Raw genomic sequence first — 14,661 nt, 5'->3', positions numbered from 1 at the left:
TATACGTGTGTGTACATAATGAAGTCGCTGCTGCTTGTCGATGACTTTGCTAAACTTGTCAAGTGGCCGTTAAAGTTAAAGTTTGGAATGCTTAACGTGTGGCTGTTGTTGTGGCTTGTAGTGCTGTGCTGGCTTTTGGTGCCATTTAATTGCACAATATTTTGCGCATTCAGCCAAATGGGCCGAGTTGCTTGCATTTGTACCTTTGGGCCAAATGCAAGAGTAATAATCGTGTTGAACTACTGTACTCGCAGTTCAGTTGCTTGCTGCACATGCCATTCATTATGGTTGCAACAACAACAACAACAACTACTACTACTACTACTACTACTACTACAACAACTCGCTCGTGGGCGTTTACTTGTAACTACTTAATGCTAAATAGCTATGATGGTGATTGCATGTGCATTAATTTTATGGTAATTATCAGCTAATTATTGGCTATAAGGCGTCAATTCAAACGGCCAAATGTCCGGCTTTTTGAACTTTGTACACATCCTCTCTCACATCCACTCTCACTTTGCCATTCTCTGCGATTCTCACACCCACTCACCAATCACTCCCACTCACTCTCTCTTCTTCCCTCTCTTTGTGTGTTGTATGTTGGAAGAGAGCTGCCTAGAACCTTTCGCAGAGCCCAGAAAAACATGCAACATGAACGCAGATCAGCAAAAAAAAACAAGCAACACACACACACACACACGCAGGCACAGACGCTCACAACCACACTCATAGAAACAGGTCGGAACTGGTTCGCTTGAACGACGAGCGCCACTCGTTGGGTGCTCGGCAACGGATCGCACATCGGGTGCTTGGACGATGTCTGCGACGCATAGAAGACGGCTCGCCTCGTCCGTTTGTCGCTTAGTCTGCTGTCGGCGCTTCAACCGCAAAGTAACCGCAAATCGTGTGGAGCTGGCCCCATAGGCACCCTTAGGCACACACACACGCACACATATATAGTCGGGTTCTGTACGTGTCGGGCACTATTCCGATAGCCTAAGGATAAGCGGCGCGTGCGCGTATTTCGCATCGAATCGAGTTTCAAAAAATTCTGAAAATCTCGCAGGATTTCTGTTCTCAGTTGCCAAGTGTGTTATCGACAGTGTCGAGAGTGACTTGAAAGGAGATAAGAAGAGAAAAGAATACAAGTATTACAAAAATTTCACATATTGTTGTAAGGATTTTGTGCACTAACAGACGCCACTAGCCGCCAATCAGCAAAAAAAAGGCAAGTAAAATAATATGCTACAGAGCTGCATCAATGGTCCAATAAATTATGCATACACTTCTCACATCCAAAACTGTTCAGTCTGTCCAGTGTGTGTATGTGTGTGTGTGTGTGTGTGAGTTACCAATTTGAGTTTGATTTGAGTTTCGGGCCATTGCGAAAGTGGCAGCGCTTACAACAACGGACAATATACGAACAATGCAGAGAGTGGCGCCGAGACTAAATATTGTATAAATAAATAAGACACCCGACCAGGGAAGAAAAAGCAGATGGGAGAAAAAACCAGCTTACAAAAGCGCCAAAAACATATCAAGCTGTAACACACACACACACACACACACATAAGAGATTTAAGTCAATCATTAATGCGAAGCACGGCATTTAGCCCATATGTAAATGGAAGGCGATTGATCAAAAAAATATAAAAAAAACAGCAACAACAAAAACTGTTACACGCGCAACATAAAGATGATGCTGGGGTTGGGACTGAGGCTGAGGCTGAGACTGAGCCTGAGACTGGCATTGCAGTTCCACAAAACGTGGCAATTTGGTTCAGGTGGCTGGCATTATATCATCGGCCTGGTTTCCCTTAGCCATGCATTTTTGACGTAACGAGCCAAGTTCGATGATGATCATAATCACCATCATCATCATCATCATCGCGCAGAAGAAGATGACCAAAAAGTGCTAAACGTAAAAATACATAAAACCGTAAGAGTTGGTCGCAAAAGTTAACAATTTCTCATAATTTGGTCGAATGCCCTTCGGAGAAGGCATCACGACAGTGACAGTGACAGTGACAGGTGTGTGCGTGAGTGTGCGTGAGTGGATTGAGCCACACATGCGCGCAATTTGCTTATTTATGAACTCATTGTTACTCTCTGATCGCAATTAGCAAACACGACCAACTTGCTGCGCAATCCTCCGCTTGCTACTATCAATCTTTTTTGGCACCATCTGCCACATCCGTTCGCACGTTGGCTTCAACTTCAAATAATGTTCATCTCTTGTGATGCATGTATTTTACGATTATTACATTTTGGTGACACCATCGTCCCCGCCGTCGCCATCGCCATCGCCATCACCATCACCATCAGTGGGTTGCCAGTTCCAGTTTCAGTTCCAGTTTCAGTTTCAGTTTTAGTCTGCACTCTCGTCGGCGATGCTATGTCAAATGGCATTTTAATTTTTATATCCAATTGGGGTCATATGCGTGGCCGGTCACACCTTCGACGATATCCACAATATTGTTGTACGGCTCACAGATCACAGCTCGCAGCTCACAGCTCAGAGCTCATCGTTGCTTTGTTGTTTTGCGTTTCTTCACTTTTTTGCCCGACCGATTTTCAAGTGACTTATTTGCTTAACAAGCCACGGTCGTAAGTTTTGCCCCGGCCAAATTTAATAATAATGGCAAAGCAAACACATCTCTCGGGCGACGAGTCGTCAACTTCCAACCAAAAACAAGTAACACCACACAACACCACTAGTTTGAAAACAGAACGTACTCGTAGTATGTAATCGAAGGTATGAGTTAAAAAACTGGAGGTCAGTGGGGCAAATAGACTCGTAATTTTGTTTTCGTTTTTAATTAATTTGTATTTACCTAACGAGCATATGCCTATGATGCATGGCGCTAGGGTTTCCTGTTACTTATAATCAGCGGCGTACAGAGAGCCTATGAAATCCCAAACTCAATGCCATTCGACAGCAACACCCACTTTCTTGTGGGCAATTAATATTTCCAATTAGTTTGCCAATAAAAATTGCTTGCTGCTTAGTGGCCAATAAAGTAGAAGCAAGACTATTATCAGACACAAAACTTTCTTAGCATAGTAACTGAAGGTTTACTTAACTACTTAACTGGAAAAAGTATTTCAATAATTATTATTATTTATAAATTAATTTTGAATTTTTAAATAAATTCAAACAATAAAACGTCTGATAAGCCAAGAATGCACCACAGAAGTTTTCGATTTATATATAATCCTTTCGGATTTTAATTACGTTGCTTGATGGTAAACGATCATATCAAATCATATCCATAGTAATTTCAACTAATTTAAAGTTCCAATTTAATTCACAGATTTAATGTTCTCGGTATTTGTAATTACAATAACATAGATTGTAGAATAGCCCACAAGAAAAGTAGATTAGAGGCATAGTAATTAGATTAATTGAAAATAATTTGGTGGTCATTAGGTAATTACTTAAAAATGCAATGCAGCTGGAATAAAAACTGAAAGGCGAAATGTCAGGAGCTGCTATATCTGGTTCTTAATAAATCTCCCTGACAATTATCTAAATATGGGCCTTCATTTCAGGTTTCACTCACACTTCCATTTTAAAAATGTTATTTTAAGTCTGAGAAGCAGTTTCATCTTCATTGAAGAAATCATGGGTTGTTCAATTTTGGAGTCTATTAAAAGTTATAAGCAGTGCGACGTTAAATAAACTTTGAATAATAATGCAAATTTCTTGCGCTCCGACATTGTCAATGCGAATGACTTTGTCAATCACTGCACCCTAGCTATTGAGTAAATGACGATGCAACAACAGCTACAACAACAATCAAAACCTGACGATGCGGATGACTGTAGCGGCCAGCCAAACAAAAGTTCCAAATGAGATAATTAGTTAGTTAGTTGGTTGGCTATTTAGTTATCAAGTGCGGAATAGGCCTTGCCTGCGACTGGCAATATGTACGAGTGAAGATGTGTTATTATTGCTGTTTTTTTCCTTTCGTGTTGTTTACCTATCACTCGTCAGAATACTTTCATAGTTATTTATTATGTTAATTGCGGAATTTTTCCCTGGGCCCAGATACTTTTCAGTTTTGAGATTTCACAGCAGATGATCGATGCGCGATGGGTACGTGAACAGCGCCTTCAAATTGACTTTCAAGCTGTGCAATTATCAATTGTAATCAATAATTAATGCGCAGTGCATACCAAGCCTTTCAAAAACAATTGCTGCCAAACACACTTTCAAGTAAAACGAAGATCGAACTTCGAACTTGCATATTCAAATCGTACAACACACTCTGAATGGGCGAACAAAATAGTAAATTCACTAATGAATTGAATCAAATATTTATGAACTTAATAAAAAGTTCAATGCCAGGCTCATTTGGGGACGGACAATGGCTTTTCATGTAAATAAAACCGAACAGAAGTTTGGCATTCGGCAGCTTGGGCCCAGCTCTGATATTTAGTGAAAAAGGCCAATTAAAATGATTTGATGAATGCGACGGCACCACACAGAAACGATATTAATATTTAGACGACACGGAACTAGCAATTAAATTTATAAATTAAAAAAATATAAATAACGAAAACGCCTGCAAATAAATGAATATGAATTGAAATTAATGTAAACAAATTAAATAAAAGTGCGCATAAATATTACAAATTAACGAAAATATATGAACGTAAATATACGATATATATACTTGCATGTAATACGCAAATTATAATCCAAATTGCACTTTGTATTTAAATTTTTCTGTTCTCATTGGCTTTAGAAATGTTGATTCCATTCTATGTAGGTGATTAAGTTGATTCTTTGTCTTACTTAATAATAACTAAATAATCACCAAATAAAACTCTATTTTTGACAGATGCCCATAAATATATACATATATATATTTATTACCAACAATATAAAAACCATTTATTTTGCTACTTTTGTTTGTTCGCATACCTATATATATGAAAGAAAAATAAAGCAACTATAGCTGCCAAAAGTGTTAGCAATAATAATAATAACGATATAGTTAACCGATTTTAAGTGTCTTATTGAAGTGAAAAACTCATTAACATGAAAGTTATCCTACTGACCGTTCCAATGTCAGCTATATGTATACATTATGGCTTCTTATAAAACTGCTCTGTGTATGGAAGGGTAAAGGTGAAGGGTATACAAATATTTAATAGGTAAAGGTATAACGCAAGAAAACAAAAATGTGCAATCACTATTATTTTTGCAACTAGACTGAGGGGTTTATTTAATAATCACCAATCAATTGTTCTTCACACATACGATTATTAAAGCAGCTTTAATTTAATGTCAACTAGATCGCATCTGATTTTGGATTGCTATGATTATCAAGGAATTAGCTGGCCATAAGCTGTCGACTCACTTGACATAAGTGGGGCCGTCTCTTGTACAGTATTTTCACAGTTATTCTAAACCATGTCAATTGACACCCACAGAGAGCACTTAATAAGCACCCGTCTAAGTAAACAAAGCGCTCTCCCCAGCCCCTCAGACACTCAATGAATCGAAGGGCTGACAAAAGACAAACGACGAGGGACGGCATGCGAGGCACGTTTGAAAATAAATAATGCGAGCTTTAATTGGATTATTGAAATGGAAATGCGACTCATTAGCCTGCTCAACGGTTGTGGAATTTTTCTCGCCAGCGCACGGAAGCATTTGTCTTTAACGATTGTAAGCCACTAATGCAGAGTGAAATATAAATCGTAGTCTTAATATACATATACATAGTATATAGTTAAGTGAATCGCACTAGTTCAAGGTGAAGGCGCAGCTTAAGGCTGATGCCAAATAGTTAAGTTAAATAAACTGCCAATAAAAGAGTATCGATATCGCATAACTCGACGACGAACGCAACGACGCTAAATGGCCCAAAACGACGTTGTAAACATATTCGAATTGTTTGGGTATACAGATAGCCGAAAACTGGAACTCAAACACGCCCAAAGCACACATAGAGAGTTGACTCGAGTCGAGTCGAGTTGAGCTGAGCTGAGTAGAGTTCGGTGCGATCAAAAAAATTGACGGAGACTGCAAAGTGCAAGATATCTTTTCGTTTTCGGTTTTGGTTTCAATTTTATTTCGTTTCCTCAACGGCAGGTGCTGACCTTGGTAGCGATTTTATTGTGTTGCTGTAGCCTCGGGTCCATTGGGCAGACACTCGATCGATTGATATGCCGCTCTTTGTTGTTGTCGGGGGTTTCCAGCTTATTAAGCCTCGTACATGCGTGTAGAACGAAGTCCAATGACGACGCACAATACTCAAAAGCAGAGAAGTAAACGCACTTTCGATCTTTGCTCGCTTTAAAGATTTAAGCAACCCGTCATGTAACTTCCCACCTCAAGTGATGGTGACTCACAGAGTCTATAAACTAGTATTGCCCTGAAGTACACACCCGGATAGTATTTGATAATGAAAATCTGCAGTCTTGGGCTTTTATTATGTCAGGCTCTGTAACCCGCACACCACGCTACTGTTTTTCGTTGCTGAATCGAAAAATCGGCACTTCATTATCTTTGGCAAATATTTTCTAAAAGTGTTTAGAATACATACGACACACGAATATGAATTGAGTTCGCTTACCTCCTAAGCTTCTTAGGTGCGAAGGTTGAAGCCTTTGTGTCATTGTTGAAGCGCGCGGATGGGGAACCTTCGGAGCTGCTAACCAAATGCGCCAAAATGTTAAGGTCTCTTATCAAACTTGAGCGCATGCGTAAATAGAACTGTCAATCAAGCAGAATCTGTACAAAATTATCTGTGCAAAAATTGCGCATACGCCATGTGTGCGCTCCCAAAAATGGTGGCCAACTTTGTTAGCATCAGCAGCAGAAATAATAAAAAAAGCATGAGCGGCGACGCGACGCGTGTCTAGAATTTATAGCCTGGCTAATAGAAAGACATAAGTATTCATTAATGAATGAAAGAAAAAAGCCAACCCGGCGAGTGACGTCAGAAAGTAGTTACGTGTCGATAATAATATATGCAGCAGCAGTTTATTGATTGGATTTCACGCCAATATGTACTCTTCTTCGACCTGCTAATTACAAGTCAAACGGCTCATAATAATATTGGAGAGCGTGAATAGTTTTTTATGACTGTGTAACTAGCGGCCCCTGTAAATTTTGAATGGGTAATGCCTCCTTTAGATCATCATCTCCGTTCAGTGGTGACGGCCTCAGACATTCTAATCGTTGGGCATCAGTCATAAAGCTATTTTCCTAAATTCCATCCATTGGCGTACTTACAGTCAGCGTTCGTACACTCGTTCGCAGAAACAATCGACGAAAAGTTGTGGAATTCATATGCAAAATAGTGCCGGCCAGGTCCCAGCCCCCCTTACTCTATTCGTGTCTACCTTCTGAAAAGTATAAAAAGCCACATGGAAACAGGGAACAAAGCTAAGCCGAAAGCTACATACATACATTTACATGTATGTATGTATACATATGTATGTATGTATTTGCATTTGAACGTCGCATGTTTTGAAGATTCATAGTGGCCAGAACGGAGACAAATAAATGGCTATATAGACATAGTACCCTGCCAACATTTCATATCGCAAGTGAGTCGCCTAAACTTCTTTACGATAGGAGATACGCTTTACTTGATTTCTTTCTTCTTTTGTGGATATAAAGGCGATGAATTGCTTATTCTATTAATGTTGAACTAATCATTGAGAAATCTGCAATCAATAGAAGTAGTTTCGTATTTCAGAACATTCCCCGCATCCTTTCATATGTACGAAAAATATCTCGAGTATTTTTGCAAAATGAAGCATTGTCGAAACCGCTGCTTCAAAAACAGCTGTTCTTCCTGTCTAAACTTAATGTAGCTAGAGAAAGAACTGTGCAGCAGCTGATCGGTCGGCATGCAATCACAAAAATACTCGCATGATATGGTAACACTGATCGAAGCTTCTGCTGCAGCTTCTGGTCTACCTCAATAATTTCTCATGGCCTTACGCCTTATTTTGACTACAAAAAGGATGTTACGCAAGTATTAAAAATCTGTGAATGCACTCAAGAGCAGATAACGTCATTAAAATGTTTGCAGGGTATACTTCCAAATATTTTGTATATTCGTTCGACAAATAAATAAATATGCAAAACTTACAGCTTGGAATATATCGGACTAAAAGAGGTGTGTGGATTTGTTTATGTATTGGGATATCTGTGTATGTATAAAAATATTGACAATATTTATAAGTAGAACACCCTACTTTATTAATATGTATGCGTAAATAAATGTTTGTCTCTAAACATACTCAAAGGCCAGCGCTATTGAAGAATAACCTATATGTGTTTATTTAAAAAAATACTTGCCGTATTGGAGAAATACGGCTTGTAAACCGGTAAAAATACTGCTGTCTGACATTGAATGGTTATGAAACATTATTTCGGGCGGTTTCCAATAACGGGTTATGGGATGCGTTAATGTAGCGGCAAGCTATTAGATTTACTAATTAGTATTTGTTTATATATTCGATGGGAAGAACCATAGAAATAAACAAACTAGTTTCGAATTAGCAACATAGTAAATCTTTTATGCCTCTAAACGGATATAGAATCTAGGTAAATAGTTCCCATAAGTACCTACCATATAAGATATTTGAACGTTTTTTAGACTTGTAAATACACCTATAGTTGTATATATATAGTACATATGTATGTATAAGCTAAGCGCTGTTCTATGAAAGTTCACTCAACTTTGAACCAAAAATAAAGCACACACGAGAAAGCTAAATGGTAAATTAATATGGAGCTAGAGCTTGTGGGATTTTTCAACAAGATTAAAAAAAGGACGATCAGGAGCTATAGCCAGTGCTAGTAGAGACAGGCTTCGCTTGATTACGCTGAATTTTGCGTTAACTAAAGCTAATTTTAATTAAAGCTAAAGTGCTCGATATCGATTCAAGTTCACATGAATCATGCAGCTCCTGCCCGTCCTCAACCAGTCCATACATTTTTATGTTTGCAAGGCAAGCATGTCCTAATTCAACCCAATATTGCAAAAATAAAGATTGTTAAGGTCCTGAAAACTCAAGGAATGATTAAATTGTTCGTTTTACAAAATTCAAAAACGGGAAACAGGCACAAAATATAATAATAAAAATAAACCAGTTCTTTATACAAGTATGTATGTATATCCAATGCGAAGCATTAATAACACTCGAATGTCGGGAAGAAGAAGCAATTTATTTCAAAGAAAGAAATTGCGTGAAAGTATAATGCTTGTTCTACCTATAAATGCTAATACGCAATCACATGAATTTGAATGCCATTTGCATTTCAAAAGTTCTTTGAAGAGCTTTTGCTGAAATGTGCTCCGAAGATGTTGGCGTTGTAAATTAGAATTCGAAATCCATTAAATGTCTAAAGCTTAATAGTATTTGTATTAATTTTAAATACTTACTTGTATTGTGAGGTTCTGAAGAGTAAATGAGCAACCATTAGTGTACTTGAAGAGGGAAATACCATTAACTTACGTAAAGCAATAAAAAGCTTATACTCCTCTCTAATTTCCAACATTTTTAGTAGCTGCTGAAAAAACTGAAACTTAGAAAAAGCCTCTTAATTCGAAACAATTGCTTATTCGATAGAATCCCATTACCAAACATTCGTGGATAGAACGATGACTCCACAAAAAGCCGCCCACCCGCCTAATCACGTTCTCTTTAAAGGCCGCTCGGCAAGTTGACGCAGCTCTGTGGCTCCTCAAGTGGCAGTTGCAAGTTACGTGTTGGGGCTGTTTGCACAATTAATAAAGCGCAGTGCAAACAAAATTTCTCACAAAAATTAAAGCCATCTGTCAGTTGTTCGCATACTCAACAATAATTTGATTCTTGCCAGCCTAAGTGCGGATGTTACAGCCGCCTGCAAGCCTGCCTGCCTGCCTCAGTTTCTGTGGCAGTTGCACAATTTGCGCGGCATGACTGTGAAAAATTGTGCATTGCATTCGATTTGGAATTGCAAATCGGTTCAAGGCCGTGAAAAGCTCAAGTGCGTCTGCCAAAAACTGGGCCGCTGATCTGCTGCGGACCGAAGCAAATGTTCCAATTCAGAGCCCCAGCGAGCAGCATAGGCGTAGCAAAGGGGGCCAAAACACAATTACTTGTGCCATGAAATTATAACTTATTTTGGTATAAAAGCGGTTTCAATTGTGGTCTAAAATAATAATGAGTCCATTGAAAAGGTATAGGGAGAAGCCTTTATTCAGATTCAACGAATTAACCTGACACCAAGACTGAAGTTATATCGAGCTCTATATATTGAGTTTAAAATATTGGTACAAAATCGAAGTTAAGGAAAAAAACTTGATCCCCCTGCATGAGATCATGGCTACGTCCAAGGCAAAAAACACTGGTGTTGAACTGCATGATCCTTGATCATTGACTTCTGATTTTGAATAATTTTTATGCACGATATATTGAGATCTGACAGAGTTGGTCTCAATATTATGTACAACGTTTCAGTGCGATACCTCGAAGACTGATCATAAATATACATACCTAGATCACGTAGTCTTTAATTCTTTCTTCTGGGTACACCTGGCTACAACGTACACTGCAACAAAACAATATACCCTTAGACTTTTCAGTGAAGTGTACATATAAAGGCAAAAAACTCAATCATTACAATGCAATCAGCAGCATTTTGTAATAACGACCGATATCAAGTATGCATATACCACTATATATGTATACATGCTGCTAAATGCATATACTACATGCATGTAAGCGTGGCTTTATAGTGGCTGGCCAACGAGTTGTGGTCAAAAGTGCCAACTCACACCGTTCAATGCTTGATGCGAAGGACTTTTTGTTGTTGTTGTTGTTGTTGTTTTCAATTGTCGCTTTTTCTAGGTATCTGGCCAGCTGGTTGGCTGGTTGGCTGGTTGGCTGGCTGGCTACCCCGATAAATAATGGCAACTCAATAATTATCAGTATATTGCGAAAGCGACGAAGCACTTTAGTGCGAGGCACAAAAACGCGCGCAAGTCGCGCTCGAAACGCGCAGTCGTAACCAAACGGCAGGCAACTGGTTGCTGCTCCTCTTCCCTTCTGGCTGTTTTTGTTGTATTTGTTGAGCAGCAACCACAGCAGCTCCAGCAGCAGCATTAACTTACAGATTTATATATGCATTTGTCCTTGAACTAGCCTGCTGGCCCCTGTGAGTCCATAAGGCTTTTGAAATGGGATGCGATCGTAAATGGAACCAGTTCTGGCGGCTCAGTTGTTTGTTGTGCAGAAATTGTTAAGTACTTGTAGTTTCGATTGATCGCAACTGGCATCGGTTGGCAGCAACAGACCCACACAGAGCCGCAATCCGTCAACAAATTACGAATGACTACAATAATTTATGAAATGATGATGCGACACTTTTTGGGTGTAGAAACGTGTACGAGTATGCCTCGGCCGGTATGAAGTCGGCCAATTCTGCTGCCCTGGCTAAAAATGCCTCCGCATAAACAACGGGTTAATGGCACCCAACTGATCAGCAGGGGAAGGGAGGGCAAGGGTCAAGGGTGATGAGGATTACAAATTTTGATATTTCGCACTTGGCCAAAGAACTTACACAGCCATGTTTACGATGGATGGATTGGCTGTAGTTGTGGTTAATTATGTGTGTGTGTGTGTATTAACCCCCACCAATCCGTGCTTTCTACTCCCCCGCTAGCGAATTTAGCAACGGCGAGCGCCAACTTGTTTGCATTGCTGATTAGGCGGCATCTGAAATCCAAACAAATGTCAAATTACGGCTTCTCCGGACACTATCTACATTCCTCTATCCATCCATCCATCCATCCATCCATCCAACCATCCAACCATCCATCTATATATTTAACTGTATACATAGGTATGTTTGCACGAAGTGTGAATATCAAGTGGCAGTGGCATAACATTGTTAATGGTTGACAGGCACACCCATTAGCTAAGGCTTTCATTAGCTTCTGTATCTGATATATGATTACTTGTTCCCACCTGCAGCGAACAAAATGTCGGTCAGATTGAATGAAACACAAACCATTGTGGACCGTATGGTGAACTTCTTTGTGGAGCACGAGGATCTGCGCACTAAGGTGAGTTTGTGGGACACCTATCCCCCCTAAATGGGTAAAATATAACACAATTATTTGTATGTTGATCAGAGCCAATAAGTGATTTCATCTATTTAATAGATTTTGGTCAGACAGGCAAATCAGTATTGTTCACAAATTTGTTCAGTTTCTAAAGAAATGGAAACAAATAAAAAAGCTTTGTTAAAACACAGTTTGCAACTAAAATAAACCTCCCCTTGGAGGTAAAGTAAAATTAATTCGTAAAAGCATTGTCTGTCATCATTAATGTTAAAGGCCAAGTCCTAAAACAAACAATATTTATTCTCTATTGAAACGATCTGTCTATTCAATCTATAAATCATTTCTCTATAAAATAAAACATTAATAACATATGAATATTAGTTTTTTAATTGTAAAATCAAGTAGGGAATTAAAAGGTACGGAATTAATTGACTCTTCAAGCATGAACGGATTCGACAATAAGGGCCGAAGCAAGTAAATGGGGCTTCACACTTATACAAAATAATCGTTTTTTTTTTTATTTTTTATAAATGTTAAACTTTAATTATACTGTTATTATTTACAGCTTCAATTAAATTTATAGAAAAATACAAATATAGCTTAAACTAAGAGTTTAGTCTTAATTACAAAATAATCGTATGCGATTTATATCCGTGAGAGAGCTTCAGTGTAGAGAGATAGATTGGGTTTTCAGGTGCATAGTAGTTGAAATATTAATAAAACACTATTTAAAGAGAGAGAGGGAGTTACTTGAGATTTGCTTTCCTTGCTTACACTTTTGCAACTCATTCACAGAGCTGGTTCCTCTCGAATGCGCCCGGACCGCTGTTCATGATCCTGGGCGCGTATCTGTACTTCTGTTTGTATGCGGGCCCCCGCTATATGCGCGACCGGAAGCCCTTCGAGCTGAAGAACACGCTGCTCATCTACAATGCCGTGCAGGTGCTGCTCAGCTGGGTGCTCTTCTACGAGGGCTACAAGGGCGGCTGGGGCGGACACTACAACTTCAAGTGCCAGCCCGTCACCTATTCCACGGACCCCATCTCCATGAGGGTGAGTGCAGAGGAAGCCTCGCTATATGCCCCTAATTCTATTTCAATTTGTTCTTATCTGTATCTGTATCTGCATCTGTATCTGTCTTCATGCTCTGCAGATGGCCCGTGCTGTGTGGCTTTACTACATAGCCAAAATAACCGAGCTGCTGGACACCGTGTTCTTTGTGCTGCGCAAGAAGCAGCGCCAGATTTCGTTCCTGCACCTCTACCACCACACGCTGATGCCGGTGTGCGCCTTCATTGGGGTTAAGTACTTTGCCGGCGGCCACGGCACACTGCTGGGCTTCATCAACTCGTTCATCCACATCATCATGTACGCCTACTACTTGCTCTCGGCCATGGGACCCAAGGTGCAGAAGTATCTGTGGTGGAAGAAGTACATCACCATTCTGCAGATCGTGAGTGACGGACAAGATTCGATGTGTGCGTTCAAATCCTAATCCCACTATTCTTCGCAGGTGCAATTCCTTATCATATTCGTGCACACCCTGCAGATCCAGTTCCAGCCCAACTGCAACTTCCCGAAGTCCATCGCCGCTCTGCTGACCTTCAACGCCGGCCTCTTCACCTACATGTTCAGCTCCTTCTACGTGCAGAACTACAAGAAGGAGGCCAAGCAGGCGGCTGCGGCCAAACAGGCCAAGCTGGCAGCGAAAAAGGAGTAGCTCGCTTCCTTCTGCTGCCAACGCTGTCGCCACCACCGCCGCTGCTCTTGTGCCTTAGAACGGCTGGATCGGAGCCGTTAGTTAGGTTTTCTCTAATTTAGGTACATTTATGTAGAGTACGAATATAGGGTCCCTCACCCCATGTCACTGATACTGTGAAGATTCTCTACTAATTTCGCTGCCGCCCACACATCGACCTGTTGACTCGTCGACCTCGTTGTCCACCCCCCTGCATTCAATACACCTACATAGATAAAACGAAAAAATTGGGAGAAAAACGGATATTACATTTTGTAGTTTGTAAGTTATTTTTGTAGAACATATTTAGCGAAGGGTGACATGCCACAGTGCGAGATCTTTGCACCTTTCCCGCAAAGACAGAGAGAGAGAGAGAGTGCAATAGAACCAAATATTATTATTTAGTTCAAATAGTTATTACTTATCGAAATCGAGAGTGTTTGGAGGAGCGAGCCACAACCACAGCAGCAACTTACAATGTTAACGTTTTGAATAGTGGCAACAGGTAATTCAGAGAAGCGCCAGCAACAATATCATGCAATCAACTTGCCCCCACCCCCTCCCCCTCCTACGCCCACGCCCACGCCTACGCCCCTCTTCCAAAATTAAAATACGTTTTATGATTATTGTGGCCGCATGCGGCGTGAAATTTCATAACATTTGTTTGGTGCCACTAGACTATTTGCTTTAGTATTAACAAAAAACATGTATGACTTGTATGTTTTTGGAACAATAAATATTGAAATACATAAAATTCAAGACAGAAATGTTTTCAGCGTTTAATTTTTCGCTCATTTTGTTTGTAAGCCCGCAACTCGAAGTAACAAAATTATG

At 39.8% G+C, this 14,661-nt stretch overlaps 1 protein-coding gene across 1 annotated transcript; it reads left to right on the top strand.

Annotated features, from left to right (window-relative positions):
• Nucleotides 1-857: 857 nt before the first annotated feature.
• On the top strand, nt 858-14,594 carry LOC115621736 (elongation of very long chain fatty acids protein AAEL008004). The gene is made up of 5 exons (XM_030515467.1): nt 858-1,231; nt 11,998-12,089; nt 12,885-13,142; nt 13,243-13,542; nt 13,603-14,594. Exons 2-5 carry the CDS (start codon nt 12,006-12,008, stop codon nt 13,807-13,809), a joined length of 849 nt encoding a protein of 282 aa, XP_030371327.1. The 5' UTR covers nt 858-1,231; nt 11,998-12,005; the 3' UTR covers nt 13,810-14,594.
• The last annotated feature ends 67 nt before the right edge of the window (nt 14,595-14,661 follow it).

This window comes from Scaptodrosophila lebanonensis, unplaced genomic scaffold, assembly GCF_003285725.1.
Source record: "Scaptodrosophila lebanonensis strain 11010-0011.00,11010-0021.00 unplaced genomic scaffold, SlebRS2 tig00000024-arrow-pilon, whole genome shotgun sequence".
NCBI lineage: Eukaryota > Metazoa > Arthropoda > Insecta > Diptera > Drosophilidae > Scaptodrosophila > Scaptodrosophila lebanonensis.
Note: the sequence above shows the minus strand (reverse complement) of the source record. Positions and strands in the feature narration are given on the sequence as shown.

Bases quoted from the DNA above. Each gene is read 5' to 3' on its own strand.
- LOC115621736 (XM_030515467.1), top strand. From the start codon at position 12,006: ATGTCGGTCAGATTGAATGAAACACAAACCATTGTGGACCGTATGGTG. The intron at 12,090-12,884 runs GTGAGTTTGTGG...ACTCATTCACAG, and splicing joins ACGAGGATCTGCGCACTAAG to AGCTGGTTCCTCTCGAATGC. The intron at 13,143-13,242 runs GTGAGTGCAGAG...CATGCTCTGCAG, and splicing joins CGGACCCCATCTCCATGAGG to ATGGCCCGTGCTGTGTGGCT.